Here is a 15,587-nt window from a genome sequence, read left to right as displayed (position 1 = left end):
GCCCAAAAAATTCATTACACACATAAAATAACATAAACAACAATTATTTTAATGAATTAATTTGAGAATATGACAATGAGTCTTCAAAACTCGTGTTGGAAGTACTAGTTTAGTTGATGTAGTATGTGTACCAAAAACATGTTATACTATTGGATTCTATTCTACATTTTTCCCATTACTCCCATTGGAACGTTTGAAGGCATTCCAGGCCTTGTTGGCATAGGACCTGTTGACTGAGGCAATGTTTTCGTCCTATCCTTAGGGTTCGCCTTAAACATTGGTGCGTGCCTTAGCATATCCGGGAAGATCATAAACAGAATCTGTGCTCCTCTCAAATAAACTTGCTAAACGTAATTTTTACTTAACTTGAGACGTACCTCGAGAGCTAATGTTCTTCCATCCTTGGTGGTCATTGTAACTCCTTCTAACAGGCAGTTCATATTGTCTTCTACATTTGTCTGAAAAACATTTAATGTTAACAATGTCGCGAAGTACAAACTTACCAGTGTTCCTCTGTATAAGTTCGAATTCTGTAATTCTATTGTTACTATATGGCCGATGCCTTCATATAGCAATTTTACCGGGGCTCCAATTGACATTTTTAAAATTATAACAAAATATAATTTGAACTCTAAAATAAAAATTATAGTTGATCAAGTTCAACAATATTGTTGCTTATGTTATGGGTATTAAAACACTGATTCATAAAATGATTTATTAAATTATATATAATCGGTTAATTATGACTTATCAAATTAAATAAAAATACTAGGAATATATAATCACATATGCTTTAATTTACGTATACGATAAATGTATGATGGGGGACAAAGTTAAATCAATAAAACTCAAATAAAAGTGTATAAATAATAAAATTTTAGTCAAATAAAAGTTGGTGATGAAAGTAATATGCAATGTGTTTATATAGATGTAAATATAAAGTAATATAAAACAAATTGTAATGAAAACAAGTTTAAAGCGAAAATATGGCCATGTATAAAATATATTGATATAAGAATATGAAAATTAAATGTATTTATTAATATAGATAAATATAAAGAATAATATAAAATTTTCAAAACCTAAAATACTGAAAATCGATATATAATATAAGATGTGAAATTTTAGTTACATTCCAAAGAATCAAACTAAAATGATTTAAATTATATTATTTTAAAAATTCGCCACGATTTGATGGTAAATATTTATATTTAAATAATTATCGGGTGTGTCCTTATTTATACTTCATTGCGCTGTTTGCCAGCCAAGAGGTCCTGGCATTTCATATATCGTATATCCAAATACATTCTGTTCCTTGCCAAACTTATACATATTTATCTTTAGTCTGCCCTCATTTTTGGATCTGTTGCCCATTTAGTGATTTATAAGTAGAATTTTCATTTTTCACCTTAGATTTGGAGCTTTTTAAACGCTCAAACACATTTTGATTTTAATTTTTAATATCTTATTTTATTTTTTAAATTTAGGGTATAGGATTTTTTTAATCGGTTTTTTTAACATGATCATTATTTTTAAACATATATGAGATGTCGATTGACAAGTCTGGTTTAGTTAAATACCCATCTGATTTATCAGTAAGATGGCTCACGTACGCCAATGATACTGCGGGTCTTTTGGACTTTGAACATAAATTTTTCAATCGGCACTATTTGAACATTCGCAAAGGATTTTACAGTAAGTTCACTTAATTTACACCACGGTTTTAACAAACGTTCAGATCCCGACTTGTTCCTAGTATCCGACGGAGCAAACTGCCGCATATTCCCAGGCCAGGAGAAGACGAAATCGTACCTGCGAATTAACCCGAGATCACAAGTACTCGTTAAAATTTCGCAGGAAGACGGAAAGACGTTCGTGTCCTCACCAGATCGGTCAGTTTTTGAAAACAACAACGAAGTGCTGAGACTGATAAGCGAGAAGGCGCACAAAAAGGTGTTCGGCCACTTTAAGCCCTCAGCAGGTCTCCCAATTGCACTGAATGAAGGTGACGAGATACGGCTGGGCCGCGTAAAGCTGGTGGTACGCCACCTGGCATACAATTCGAGCCTGCCGTTGTCATACTTGCACGACCTCATCAATGAGCCTGCAGAAGTCAGTGGGCCGCAACTCATCTCCGTTGCCACGAATGCAACCACCAACGTGGACACTGAAACCGTAAATGAATCTCTAAATTCCACACCGACGAACACTGGGACTGCGAATACGGAGTCAATAGTCAGCGAGAGCGTGTCCGTGACGCCCGGCAGATCTCCTGTTTCTAAGACGAAGTTCGCGATGCCCAACGATTCCTCTACAGATAAGACCAAGGGCGACCTTGAAAAGGACGATGACGGAGCCACAGTGTGTGACCTATCAACGAGTAGAACTAGTGTGACTGTCGAGAACCTCGTAAGTTAACAAGATACTTAGATGATAGATGAGAACACCATTATACTTCACTTTTTATTTGCACATAGTTACATACCGATCTACCTGTTTTTGGTTGCATATTAACATAAGTACAAAATATTACAATAGCATTAGTTATTACCATGTTAGCTTAGTTACACACAACTACACCGAAGACTCACCCTAATTGATATGCAGATTCAAATGACTGAGAACCTCGATAACACGTGCCGAATATGTTTGTGCAACGACGACACCAGCGGGCCGCTGATCACGCCTTGCAACTGCAAGGGCTCGCTGACCTACGTGCACCTGAGTTGCATAAGATCCTGGATCAAGGGCAGGTTGAACTGCTCCACGGAGGGAATGCCGAACAAAAGCTACTTCTGGCAGAAGCTGACGTGCGAGCTGTGCGGCACAATGTACCCGAACAAGATATGCATCGACAACAAGGAACACGACTTCGTGGACATTGAGCAGCCGCAGCCGCCGTACCTGGTCCTGGAGCCGGAAAACATGAACGACAAGGGCTACTTCATAGTCTCCCTGTCGAACAACTCAGCCATCATAGGCAGGGGGCACGACTCGGACATCAGACTCACGGACATTTCAGTGAGCAGAGTCCACTCGGTGCTCTACTTCGACAACAACCACTTCATCATCCAGGACAGACGCTCGAAGTTCGGCACGCTGATCAACAGCAACAAGGACTCGGGGTTCAAGGTGCAACTGTCGCCGACCAACCCCGTGCTGCTCAAGATAGGAAACGGCCTGCTGTCGATCAGCGTCAAGAAGCCGTTCAGGCCCTTCTTCTGCTTCGGCTCGTGCCCAACTCAAACCACATTTTCACTATAAACGTAATATTTTAACATCAACCATATCACATTTTAGTTATAAGCACTGTATGATGGGTATTAACGTGCCAACTTTACAGGCTGTATGCCACTTATAAACACATTTAGACTGGCACAGTAGAGTAGTAAAATAGTAGAGTAGCACAGTAATAGAATACAGTAGCACACTAGTAGAGTAAATGAGTAGTAAACTAGTAGAGTAAATGAGTAGTAAACTAGTTGAGTAAATTAAAATATGAAACAGCTCAAGCAAACTGTAAAATTGGAATGCATTACTGAACGATCTCGAATGATATGATATATTACAAGTGGTTACTGTTTGATCTGGGATGATATGATTGCAACTTGCGAAGGTGTATCCAAGTTGACCCAGAAGTCCTCGAGAACTCTTAGTATTTTACACCCTAATAGGAGTTATCATCAGCTAAAACCAAGTTATCTAAATCTACAAGCCTACAAACGTTACCTTTATTGGAGAGGTAAAGCTCCTTTAACCTCAAATCTCCGATTGGTGCTCGATTAAAGGTATTAGTGTCGTTGTATATGAGAAGAGTACAGTTGGTTCCATTTAAGCTGAAAGCCACATCCACAAGAAAGCTGTCCACATCAAGGTCGCATTTGACATTTTCGGCTCCTTCAACCAGTTTGACTACCTGCGATACGAGCTCACTGTTTTTATTTTTAAGTTGACTTGCCCAAAAGTACTTTTTAGTGTGGTTTATCAACCTGGTTAAATCACTGGTCAGTGGGACCAAATTTACTGCAAATGAGTTGGTAACAGTTGCAAATATACTACTAGCACTGGAGATTATGGTAACTATTACAATTATCGATAAAATCGAAACTTAACCAAATTGACCATACATGGAACTTACTCTGCGTTATTATCTTCAAAACTGGGTAGAGCAAGTAGCACCTCTGGTCGTTGATTACTTGCTCAAAGTTGTTTGATACCACCTCAATACAGGTTGTCCAGAAGGCTCTTTCGTAACATTTCATCACCAAATAAGCCCACATGACCTGTATGAACTCGTGGACTGGGAATTGGTGCATCCTTTGCAAAAAACTCATCATGAAGGCGCTGAAGAGAGACGTCTTCCCAGGGATCCTCGCGTAGGAAACCAACAGTTTCGAGATGCAATCGGCCGGCAGCTCCTCCACGTAGTTGAGTGCTGCTTCCTGAATGCACTGGTGTAGCACATTCGAACCGCAGAGCGCACTCGAGTAAGCGAACGCAAGCATCGCCAGGTCCAGCCCGTTAAAGTGACTGATGTTGGCAACAATGTCGCCTAAAAGCTGTTAAACCACCATATAGTCAATCTCATATCACATTTTTTTGACGGTTATTGATGGCTAATGGCAACCAAAAGATGAAAATACCACATAACTGGGTAACTAATATAAGGTCAGGGTGTTAGTTGTGTAAATTATACCTTGAATGTGGTTGTGGAATCTACTTTCACAGCCGTCAGCCTGAAAGTTTACTTATTAACATGGAGTTTCTACAAACGTACCCTTTTCAGTGACAAGGAGTATGCACACAGCGCTATGTTCTTTGGAGTCAACTCTTGCGATACATCTATGGCCGCCTGCTCCAGCACCTCGTGGAAGCCCCGGTTCTCCATTTTACCACTGCTGTACGACCAAATGAGCATAGTTAAACTTTCTGGGCCGATCTCCGCGATTTTCTTGGTAAGCAGTCCCGTCACCTTCGGCAGGACCAAGTCGACACTGCCACACTTGTTTGATATCCACACGAGGTCCAGCACGTTGCTCAAACTGAGTTTATTAAAATCGACGACCAGGCACCGTGCCAGCAGGTGTTTGAACAGGTGCCTTGGCATGCTCTTTTGGTTTTTGCTGTACACCGACAGGAACTGAATGTACTCACCTTCACCAAACTTCTGGTCACTGTCAACTCGGGAACTTGCCACGTCTGATGAATCCACCTCATCAATACCACATCCCCTTTCGGCGCTGGCACAGTCGTTTATGTATTCGGCAAATCTCACTAAAAATACTGTTGAACACTTCTTGGCCTTTGACATGGTTTCGAATATTATCATCTTTTGCTCTTTGTTTAGAGAGTCTATATTCTTAAACAACTCCGCTATGTATATTTTTACAAATTCCACATTCTCCGACTCACTTGCGACGGCTATGGCAGTTCTAACCATGTCTTTAGCGTCCATTTGACTCACATACGCTCCCAGCAGGTCCTCTGAGGAGCTTAAAACCAACTTTCTGTGGTATCCGCTAATGTATCTACACATTCTATTCAGGTAAAGTATCTTTTCTCTGTCCATCTCGGCCATTTTACTCATCAGCTTCATAAAAATTTCAACCACTCTAGTGTCTAACCTTTTAACATTTACACACTTAAGCCTATTTAGTGGGACCGGGCAGAACTCGTTCGCCGGGAAGTAGTCGTGGCCTTTATCGATGGCGTCAACCTTAAAGTCCTCCGGAGGCTCAATATCCTCGTCATAATCTATACTTTTGGAGCGCACAGATATCGAATTGATCTGGATGATTCTTGAAAGCGTCAGCAACAGCTGATTTGCACTAAGTTTAGTTGCGTTTTCCGAAAAAAGCTCACATACTTCTGAAACTCTTTCACACAAGTACAATTTAGAGCTGAAATCCAGAGATTCCTGACGGAACTCTGACTCCAGGCGCCTCGTACGCCTGTCAGGATTCTGCAGCTGCTCAGCTCCTTTTCTTAGGACGCCATTCTTTTCTATGCCTCCAATTCCGCTCTCCACTACTTCTAAACTGCTGTAGAACCTTCTTCTGGGCAGAATCCTGGCCATGTCGGCGCCTACTCTCGGGATTCCTCTACACACCCTATGCATTCGGCTCTCTGCCCGTTTCCACCTCCGACCTCTGTAACTAGGCACGTATATTCACAAAATATTAGTTTACACAAAATCTAGTTCCGTTTGCTCAGTGCTTCGTTGAATGCCGCAGATGCCTTCTGGGCTGTGGTGATCCTCTGGTTCGCCGCCCACTCGTCGCTGACCTTCACCCTCTCCCCCGAGGGAAGCTGTATCGTCTGCGCGTTCTCCAGGATGGTCTCCTCCAGCGGCACGACGTAGAGGAGCCTGTTGCAGGCGTCCACGAAGAGCTCCGAGAGCTTCGCCGTGACCGCCGCAGGCTTGTTGTACAGCTTCAGGCTCCAGAGCGCGTGCAGCTGCCGCAGGAGCCGCAGGTCCAGCGTCGTCGACATCGCGTCGTACTCGCTCGTTATGCTCGCGTGGTGCAGCACCTTCGCTCTCTCGAGGTATGCGTACGGGTTCCTCTCGTCCGCCCTCGTCGTGATCAGCTTGTTCAGCGTCTCCGCCATGTACATCTTCTTGCTCTGCTTCGGCTTCGTCACTTCCGTCGACTGCGCTATTGCCACCATGTCCTCCAGGTCCAGCACCTGGTTCATCACCGTCAGCGAGAGGACGTGCGGGCATCCGTAGACCAGCAGCATGAAGCAGTAGGTCAGCGTGTTCAGTATCACGTTCTGCACGTGGCTCAGCGTTGCGCACAGCAGCGACGTCTTGTCCTTTTCCGACAGCTCCTTGAACTTCCTGTTAAGCTTCTGCAGCATCGCTATGTGCAGTTTCACCAGTCTGAACATGTTGTCCAGCTTCGGCACTCTTTCCAGGCCCGTGTATATCCACTCTCCTGGCGCCTTTTTGAATGCCTTGTTTTTCGTCTTCGCCTTCTTCTTTCCGGGTTCGCTGTCCAGCATGCTCTGGTTAAACTTATTCGTGAAGCTCATCACGTGCCTGTCCTGCACCAGCTTCGCGTTGTACACTACGTCGCACGTCAGGCCTATCAGTATTCTGCACGTGTTTGTGATAATCTTCTTGCACGACTTAACGAATGTTATTTCAAAGTTAACTGCGAACCTTATGAAGTCGTTCGGTATGATGATCTTGTCGTTCATTTCCTCCAGGTACCTTATGCTCTTCTCCACGTCCCCTGACTGGAAGTAGTAGTAGGCCAGCTTGTAGCAGACTAGGCATCCAATGTCCTTATCGGCGCTAATTATTATTTGTTAATTTGTTATAGCATATTGTTTATTTGTTATGGTATATAGTTTACTTTGCTATGGTATATAGTTTACTTTGCTATGGTATATAGTTTACTTTGCTATGGTATATAGTTTACTTGTTATAGAATATTGTTACTTTGTTATCGTATATTGTTACTTTGTTATCGTAAATTGTTACTTTGTTATAGTATATTTTAATCTAGGTATTAAGCCGCATATTTGGTGTATATATACTGCCGAATGTGATTGCCTATCTACCAAACCACTCCTTAACACCTAACTAACTAACACCACTCCTTAACAACTAACTACATCCCGACCCTAAAATGCCTACCTGTCCTTTATCTTGTTCATGAAGCCGATGATGTCCTGGAGGACCTTGTGGCGGTCTATCTTGTTGCTCAGACACACCTTCTCCACTGCGTTCGACCACTCCTCGACCATGTTGTTGTTCATCAGGTTCGTGATCTCGCCCGTGCTGAAGAGCCCGTTGTGCTCCGGGCCGAAGGAGAAGGGCGCGGAGATGTGGTGCAGGCTCGGGTTCAGGTAGTAGAGCCGCAGGCGCGCGCAGTGCATCTTGTAGTACACGATGATGAGCTCGTCGTCCATCGCGTTCGCGTCGTACCTGCTCACGAACATCTGGTTCAGGTAGTTCATCGTGTTCTTGACGCGCTTGGTCGCCACCTTCGACTTAATCTTCGCGCATCCGATCGTCAGCTCCTTCCCCGCCTTCCCACCCTCGCCGGCGGCTTCTGAGAGCGCGAGCTTGTTGTTGATCAGGACCTCCACGTAGTGCTTGTAGTTGATCATGATCTTGGCGTATATCTTCTCGAAGAGGTGCTGCGGCACCGGCACGTTCTTGACGATTCTGTCGAGGATCTTGATCTGCAGGTATATCAGGTACAGGTGCGTGCTCGGGTTCCTGATGTCCTCGTTTGACGGGTAGAAGACCACGAACTCTTCGATCCTGTTCGTCAGCGAGAGCATCGGGTTCGCCTTGTACGAGCCGCTGAGGTAGTGGATAAGCACGTAGTAGTCGCTGAATAGCAGCGCTGAGGGTATCAGCAGTCCTCGCTTCAGGATGATCAGGATCAGCGCCACTCTGATGAAGTGCATCAGCTTCACCCGCGTGTTAACTTTGTAGCTGAACGTGTTCGCCACCTCCGCCTCTCTTCTTCTGTACTCCACTCTTTCGTGTTCGTTGAAGAAGATCAGACTCGTGTCCATGTTCTTCATTGTCACGTGCGTTCTGTGCATGAACTGGTTGTACTTGTGTATCGTGATGTACAGCAGCAGCATCAGTCTCTTCACCACGTCCAGCAGCTGTATCTCGTTCCCTGCCCCTGCCGGCTGCGCCCCCTCGTAGTCGCCTGTGTTCGTCACGCCGCTCGCGCTGCTACTGCTCACGTTGCTTCTACTGCTCACATTGCTTCTACTGCTAACGTTGCTCATCGTTTCCACGTTCAACGTCTGCGTCATCGTCGCCATGATTGTGCTCAGCCCTATTGCTGCTCCCTTGCCTGCGTTTACCACTATCGTGTTATCGTTGTCTGCGAATGAGTGTTTTTCGTCGAACTTTTTTATGTCCGGCAGCGAGAGCAGCAGCTCAAAGTTTTTAATGATTGCCAGGAAGGGCACGTCCAGGCTCCTCGGGAAGATTATGCTTGCGCAGTTGATCACTTCCAGCTGCTCCAGCAGTATTTTTATGTTGTAGCTTTCGATGTCGAACGTGTTCGAGTGGTCGATTGTGCTGTAGTTTTTCAGCAGCTTCAGGTACAGCTCCTTGTGCGTCGCCATGAACTCGTACTGCGGGCTTCCGTCGTACTTCGCCACCAGGTCCTTGTACGTGAACATGTCTCTCGTCTTCATGTAGTGCTCCAGCTCGCTCGTGTACTTCACGTACTCCAGCAGGTCTCCTCTTTCCAGGAACTTGAACTCTTCCTTGTTGACTCTGGTGCCACTCCTGTCAACTGCTGAGGTCTTTCTCCCTGTTTTATCGCTCTCAGTCCTAGTTTTGTCAGTGTCTGTTCTAGTTTTATCGCTCTCAGTCCTAGTTTTGTCAGTGTCTGTTCTGGGCCTATCGCTGTCTGTTCTAGTTTTATCAGTGTCAGTCCTAGTTTTGTCAATGTCGGTTCTTATTCTTTCAACAATGTTTGCTAGACTGCCCACTTCCACTTTATCTGGTATACCTGCTCTTCCTTGCCCATCTGATCCTTCTGCTCTGGGCTCCTTGCCCCCCTGGTCTTCCCTATCCGAGTCTTCTGCCCTATCCAGTCTCCTCTTTCTGCTTGAGCCCACCTGCTTACTCTCTTCCTCCAGTTCTTCATCTTCCGACACGGCGCTTCTTTCCGAGGCCGTCCTCTTCCTCCCCTGGCTTCCCACCAGCGGCACGTTGCCCCTGATGATTGGCCTGTTATTTTCGTACTCCGACGGCCCTTTGCCTCCTTCTCCTTTCTCCGCACCCAGTCCGTCTTCCGACGTTGGCACGCTCGCCTCGCTGCTTACTGATTCTTCAGCTTCAGCGGATTCCGCTGCCTCCTTTCCTACTGCTTTGCTTTTGATGTGCTGGCTGTAGCTCGTGTAGTTGTTGTATATGCTCTCGATGGTCTCCAGCTTATCTACTATTCTCTGTGCCTGGCCTCCTTCCTGCTTCTTCTTCTCCTCCTCTACTATCTTATTCGGGTACTTGCTCTTTATTACTTCCGCCAGTACCTTCTTCGGTCCACAGCTGTGGACTATCAGTGGGTTTGTCCATATTTTAAAGAACCTGTGTCCTCTGAAGGTCGGCATCACCAGGTCGTCCAGCAGCTCCTTCAGCACGTACAGGTTACTCTCCAGGTTCGCGTGGCTCTTGAAGTGTATGTACACCATCGACATGATCGGCGACTTAAAGTCCTTTCCTATTATGCTGTTGACGCACTTGTTCAGCGACTCCTTCATCAGCGCCGCCACTGCCGGCGTGAACTCCAGCCTTCTCCTGTGTGCGTAGCTCCCCTCCGACTCTTCCTTCCCGCTCTCCTTTTTCTTCACATTCGCGCTCTCCTGCTTCGACACCTTCTCGTAGTCCTCCTCTTCTCTTCCTTTAAAACTTTCATACAGCTTTTTCAAAAGTGCCACTCCTTCTTCGCTCAGCAGGTGTTCTTCTGAGTGTATTATCTTCAGGTCCTCCATGATTTTTTTTCTGAAGTTCGGGTTATACAGCTGTATCATCTTATTGAATATCGTCGACGCTATGTTAAGGTTTATTGACCCGCTCGTGTCACCGAACTGCATTCCATTCGTGCTCACGTGCAGGTACCCTGTCAGCTTCTTCGGAATGAGCTCCTCGTCTATCACCACTCCGTTATCTCTAAAGAGCGACTCCATTTGCAGCAGCGAGTCCGCTATGTTGTTATACGTGTAGTAGTACTCCATTGCGTTTTTGCTTATCGTCTCGATCACGTCTCCTTCCTCCTCTCCGTAATTAAACTTTCCAGTCGCATTATCACAGACTTCCTCTGCTTCTTCTCCTTCTTCCTTTCCATCCACGTCCATTTTTTCTTCATTTTTGTCCAGCTCTTTCCCCTCTAACTCCTTCAGCACGTGCAGAAGAGACGACAGACCAACCTTAACTCTCTTAACAACCGGTCCTCTCGGTCCCGTCAGTTTTCTCACTTCAGCTAGTCCGGCCAAGTCTTCGACACTGCCTGCTTCTTCACCCAGACCATCTGTCTCTTCACCTAGGCTACCTGTCGTGCTCCCTTTAACTCCATTAGGCCCTGATACGCATTGAGTCCTACTCGCCTCAGTTACTCCCGATCCTCCATTATCTTCTCCAGTTACACTTCTGTACTCATCATGGGCCGACATACTTGACACACTTCCACTCCTTCTAGCTGAGCTACCGGCACTAATGGCAGAGTCATTGCTAACGCTCCGACTAACCACATCGTTCCCAATAAAACTGCCACGACTAACAGCATCGTTGCCAACACTGCGACTAAGTACGTCACTGCCACCAACGCTTCCCGTTTTACCTACACTGTGCGAACTCACACGGCTTCTAGAATTCGCAGCACTGGCAGAACTAGATGCACTCGCAGCACTGGCAGAACTAGATGGACTTGCCAAACTAGCTGAGCTAGATGCACTTGCGGCGCTGGCTGAACTGCTGGCGCTTGAACTTCTGCTTCTTGCGCTGCCTCCAATGGTTCCGACACTGCTATTCGAGCCTTTCCAACCTGGGCTGCTTCCTCCTTCACTTCTAACACCTTGTCCACATCCAACCCAAGTGCCGTAGGCACTGTTGCTACTGCTGCCAATGCTGTTGGCTTCATTGCAAAATCCGCTGAATCCGCTAAAGCTGCTGAAACTGCTACTAAAGCTACTGCTGCTCCACACGCTGTCGCTGTCGCTGTCTCCAGTCTCTCCTTCCTTCTCGTCCGTGTACATCGACATGTTGATGAACGACGAGAGCATGATCACTACCGTTTGCGAGAAGCTCACGTACAGGTAGTACGCAGTCTTCGCATCCTGGTTACTGTGGTCCGAGATCAGGTAGTGTATCAGGTAGTATATCACGAACGCGATGTTCGTGTATATTCTCGAGATTGCCCTGTTAAGCACCAGACTGTATCCTTTCGTCAACTCCATTTCCTTCAAACAGTTCGTGTACACGCTGTTTCCCTTTCTATCGAACGCGTCAGCTTTTTCTCCCGCTAGCACGCCCGGGGTACCATCGCCAGAACTATAGACAGTTGCGTTGCTAGCAGTACCATTAGCTTTACCAGCAACTTTAGCAGTACCAGTGGTAGCATCAACAGTGCCAACAACAGCCCTTCCAGATCTGGCTACACCATCAGCAACGTTACCTACACCTAAGCCCTCGTTAACAGCAGCACCACTGGTAGCTACACCGGCACCCTCGTTAACAGCAGTGCCGACAGCAGAACCATTACTAGTACCAACAACAGCATTGCCAGACTCAACTCCGCTCTCCTTGGCGCTTCCTCCTCCCATGCTCACCACGTACTCGTATCTGCAGTAGTAGAGCTTGTTGACGATGATCAGCATCGTCGAGGCCAGGACCGTCAGGAACTTCTGGTCGAAGACTCCGTTCGCCAGGAGGCTCGCGGTCTCGCTCACCTGCAGGTTTGACGTGTTTTTGTGCAGGTTAAGCGAGAGCACTGAGAGCATGTCTCCGTAGAGCAGCAGCAGCTTGTTAATCCAGACCGGGCAGCCCTCGTGCGTGCACACGTAGCACGTGATATCGACCAGGAAGCTCTGCAGCTCCTTGTAGAACATGTCCGTGAACCTTCTGGACGCGTACCTCTCGTGCGTCGCGCACATCTCCTCCACTTCCTCCTCGCTGTAGCTCTGCGTGTTAAGCGCGTATACGTGCTTCAGTGCTCCCAGGTCCATGTGCTTCGCCAGCACTGCGAAGAACTTTTTCGCGTACTTGTCCAGCTGCTGTTCCAGGTTATTATCGTTGAGCGCTACGTTTCCTATGCTGTTAAGCAAAGCTTCCATGTACTTGTCCAGCCTCTTGTTCCTTCCCTTTCTGACGCTTCTGCTCCAGGACATGTTCCTCCACCTCACTGTGTCCATCCTGTTTTTCCACAGCTGTTTTTCGTTGTACTGTATAATGTACTTGTACTGCTGCATCATCTTATATATCGAGTCGCTTGCTTCCAGCTTGTTGAAGAACAGATTTTTCACGTGGAAGTAGAGTATGTGTATCTTTTTGAAGTAGTCTCCTGTGCTCAGCTTATACAGGTTAAACAGGCACAGGAAGTACGCTCTGTCTATCACTTCGTTAATTGCTGCTTCCTCCTTCGACTCTTGATTCTTTGGACTTGGCTCCTGTCCTTTTCTGTTTCTAAACTCATTCTGTCTTTTATACAGCAGGAACAGTATCCTTATTCCGTACTCCTTGTTGATCCTTTTAAACTTTTCTATCTGACTCAGTCTTTCTTCTTCTATTTTACGGTTGTTATTTTTCTCCAGGATCCCCTTTATTTCTTCACACTCTTTTTTCACCATTCCCGTATTGGTTCCTTTCTCGGCAATTTCCGCACCATTAATACCTCCCTTACTGTCATTTGCGGGATTTGATGCATCATTATTGCTCCTGGCATCATTATCTTGACTGCTTACTGCAACTCCATTGATATCGATATTGCTATTTGTACCTTTCGTGTTATTTGTGTGATTGCTTTGTGACATTTGGCTACTTGTACTGTTGTCACTGTTACTGTTACTTTTACTGTTACTGTTACTGTTACTGCTATTCGTACTGGCAGTGGTGTTATCGTTACCCGTAGTGTTGATACAATTACTGTTATTCGTACTGGTAGTGTTATTAGTACTGTCACTGCTATTAGTACTGGTGGTGTTATTGTTACTGGCAGTGTTTGTGTGCGTGGTTTCATTATTTTGGTCGACCGTGAATGTGTTATTTGCAGCTTCGTTGTTAGTTGTGATGTTTGTGAGACTGTGGTCCGCTGTCCAGTCCGTTTTTGCTGCTTTCTCCGGCTCCTCGACTTCGTTATTCTCCCTGTGTGATGCTCTTTCTTTGAAGAGGATGCTTGACTGATATACTGCATTCGTCGCCAGCGTCTTGTTGTTTCCCTCCCTTTCGGAATCCATACTTGCTGCGTTCGTTACCAAAGTCTTGTGTATGTAGTGGTACGCGTTCGACAGCAACAGCTGGTACTGCTTATGGGTGCTGATATGGTGATTTTTCAGCATGAAGTCCAGGAGACTCAGCGAGAACTCCAGCGCGCTGACCCTCGTCCCCTCGAGACTCCTGAAGAATGTGCGCAGAGACGCCAGGATGCTGCTTTCGCTCAGCCTCTGCTTCCCCTTGAAGTCCATTTTTCTCATCAGGTCCAGGTTGTGGTAGCTCTCCGAGTATTTCAGGAACCTTGCGATGTCGCTCGGGTATATGATGTCCTCGTCCGCCTCGTCGTCCTTCCTCTGCGACGACGGGGCTCCGACGCTCAGCGTGTTGTTGAAGTCCTTCAGGTAGAAGAAGCTGCACACTGAGTTCCAGTAGTTTTTCAGGTACACCGACTTCGTCGACATCCCCTCCTGCGCTATGATTCTTCTTTTCACATCTCTCTGTCCCTGCCTCGTATGCTGTTGTTTTCCTGTGCTAACACTAGAACTATCTTCTGTTTTAACTCCATCCTCCTCGGATTCCTTTGATACCAACTCTACTCTTATGTTTTTTACGTGCGGATCTATTTCTTTTTGTTCCAGCTTGGTATATAATTTATTCAATTCGTTTAATATTTCCTTTACTCCTCCTTCTATTTTCAGCTCCAAATCTCCCATGTATCCGCTTTTACAAATCTCCGATATAAGCTCCAATTTATGTTCGGATACTTCTTCGAGGATTCTGTTTTCTATTTCTCTTACTACTGAGTCCAGTTGATTTTGTGATTCCGGGTTAACAAAACTATCTTCTATTTGAGCGGCGATGCCGTTCCGTCCACTTATTTTATTAAATAGTAGAAGATGTTTATTTTTTATCTTTACTGAATTTTTTACCATAAATACTGCTATTTTATCCAATAAATTATAATATGATACATAATCCTCTAATTCAAGGTATACCCATAACAACAGCAAGTTAATCTTAAATATGAAGTTAATTCTTTCTTTTACATCTTTATTTTGTATTTCTGAATCTGTATTTTCATTTTCGTTTTGTAATATTATCATATATAAAATTCGCTTACAGATGTGTAGTAGCTTTTTGTCATGAGTTTTCTCATGTTGCAACAATAAACACTTTACCAACAAACTTAATGTTCGGGGGCTTACCTCCAACTTTGACAAATATGATAGGCAGCTTTCATAATCTCTTCTTAGTATTGCTATTTTTGCCAGATACTTGAGAGTTTTATTTTCCGTGTCGGATTCCTTGAGTTGAACGCTCTTTTTCAAAACATCTAGAAAAATTTCCTGTGAGTTTAGGTAGTTGTGAGCGTTGTATTCGAGCACGGCCCTTTTAAATTCAGATTCTAGGACCTTTAGGTCGTTTAAATTAACTTCTATGTCTTTTAAAGACACGTGTTTGTCGTTTCCGGCAGTGTCGCCTACGTCGGTGGTGGCTGAATTTGAATTAGACGCGTCATCGTTTATACCATTAGTAGTATTTAACATAATATTCCTTTTTACTACTATATCAGGTTATTACTTCCTTCGGACGTATAATTTCGTGAATATGTACAGACAAGACTAAAATTACACATTAAACAATCAGACGTTCGTGATTGACTACAACGAGA

The 15,587-nt window shown here is 45.1% G+C and overlaps 4 protein-coding genes across 4 annotated transcripts; 1 reads left to right on the top strand and 3 right to left on the bottom strand.

Annotated features, from left to right (window-relative positions):
* Window positions 1-161: 161 nt before the first annotated feature.
* On the bottom strand, window positions 162-599 carry TOT_040000547 (snRNP protein; the record flags this gene model as incomplete). Its single annotated transcript, XM_009694183.1, has 3 exons — window positions 162-344; window positions 378-458; window positions 504-599. 3 exons carry the CDS (start codon window positions 597-599, stop codon window positions 162-164), a joined length of 360 nt encoding a protein of 119 aa, XP_009692478.1.
* Window positions 600-1,547: 948 nt separating this feature from the next.
* TOT_040000546 (predicted protein) lies at window positions 1,548-3,264 on the top strand (the record flags this gene model as incomplete). The annotated part of the gene is made up of 3 exons (XM_009694182.1): window positions 1,548-1,695; window positions 1,739-2,409; window positions 2,608-3,264. 3 exons carry the CDS (start codon window positions 1,548-1,550, stop codon window positions 3,262-3,264), a joined length of 1,476 nt encoding a protein of 491 aa, XP_009692477.1.
* A 311-nt stretch (window positions 3,265-3,575) lies between these two features.
* Window positions 3,576-6,076, bottom strand: TOT_040000545 (conserved hypothetical protein; the record flags this gene model as incomplete). Its single annotated transcript, XM_009694181.1, has 5 exons — window positions 3,576-3,667; window positions 3,730-4,080; window positions 4,139-4,552; window positions 4,697-4,736; window positions 4,778-6,076. 5 exons carry the CDS (start codon window positions 6,074-6,076, stop codon window positions 3,576-3,578), a joined length of 2,196 nt encoding a protein of 731 aa, XP_009692476.1.
* A 119-nt stretch (window positions 6,077-6,195) lies between these two features.
* Window positions 6,196-15,462, bottom strand: TOT_040000544 (conserved hypothetical protein; the record flags this gene model as incomplete). The annotated part of the gene is made up of 6 exons (XM_009694180.1): window positions 6,196-7,300; window positions 7,646-8,634; window positions 8,773-10,288; window positions 10,409-10,779; window positions 10,804-10,820; window positions 11,664-15,462. 6 exons carry the CDS (start codon window positions 15,460-15,462, stop codon window positions 6,196-6,198), a joined length of 7,797 nt encoding a protein of 2,598 aa, XP_009692475.1.
* Between the last annotated feature and the right edge of the window lie 125 nt (window positions 15,463-15,587).

This window comes from Theileria orientalis, chromosome 4, assembly GCF_000740895.1.
Source record: "Theileria orientalis strain Shintoku DNA, chromosome 4, complete genome".
In the NCBI taxonomy this organism is placed as follows: Eukaryota; Apicomplexa; class Aconoidasida; order Piroplasmida; family Theileriidae; genus Theileria; species Theileria orientalis.
Note: the sequence above shows the minus strand (reverse complement) of the source record. Positions and strands in the feature narration are given on the sequence as shown.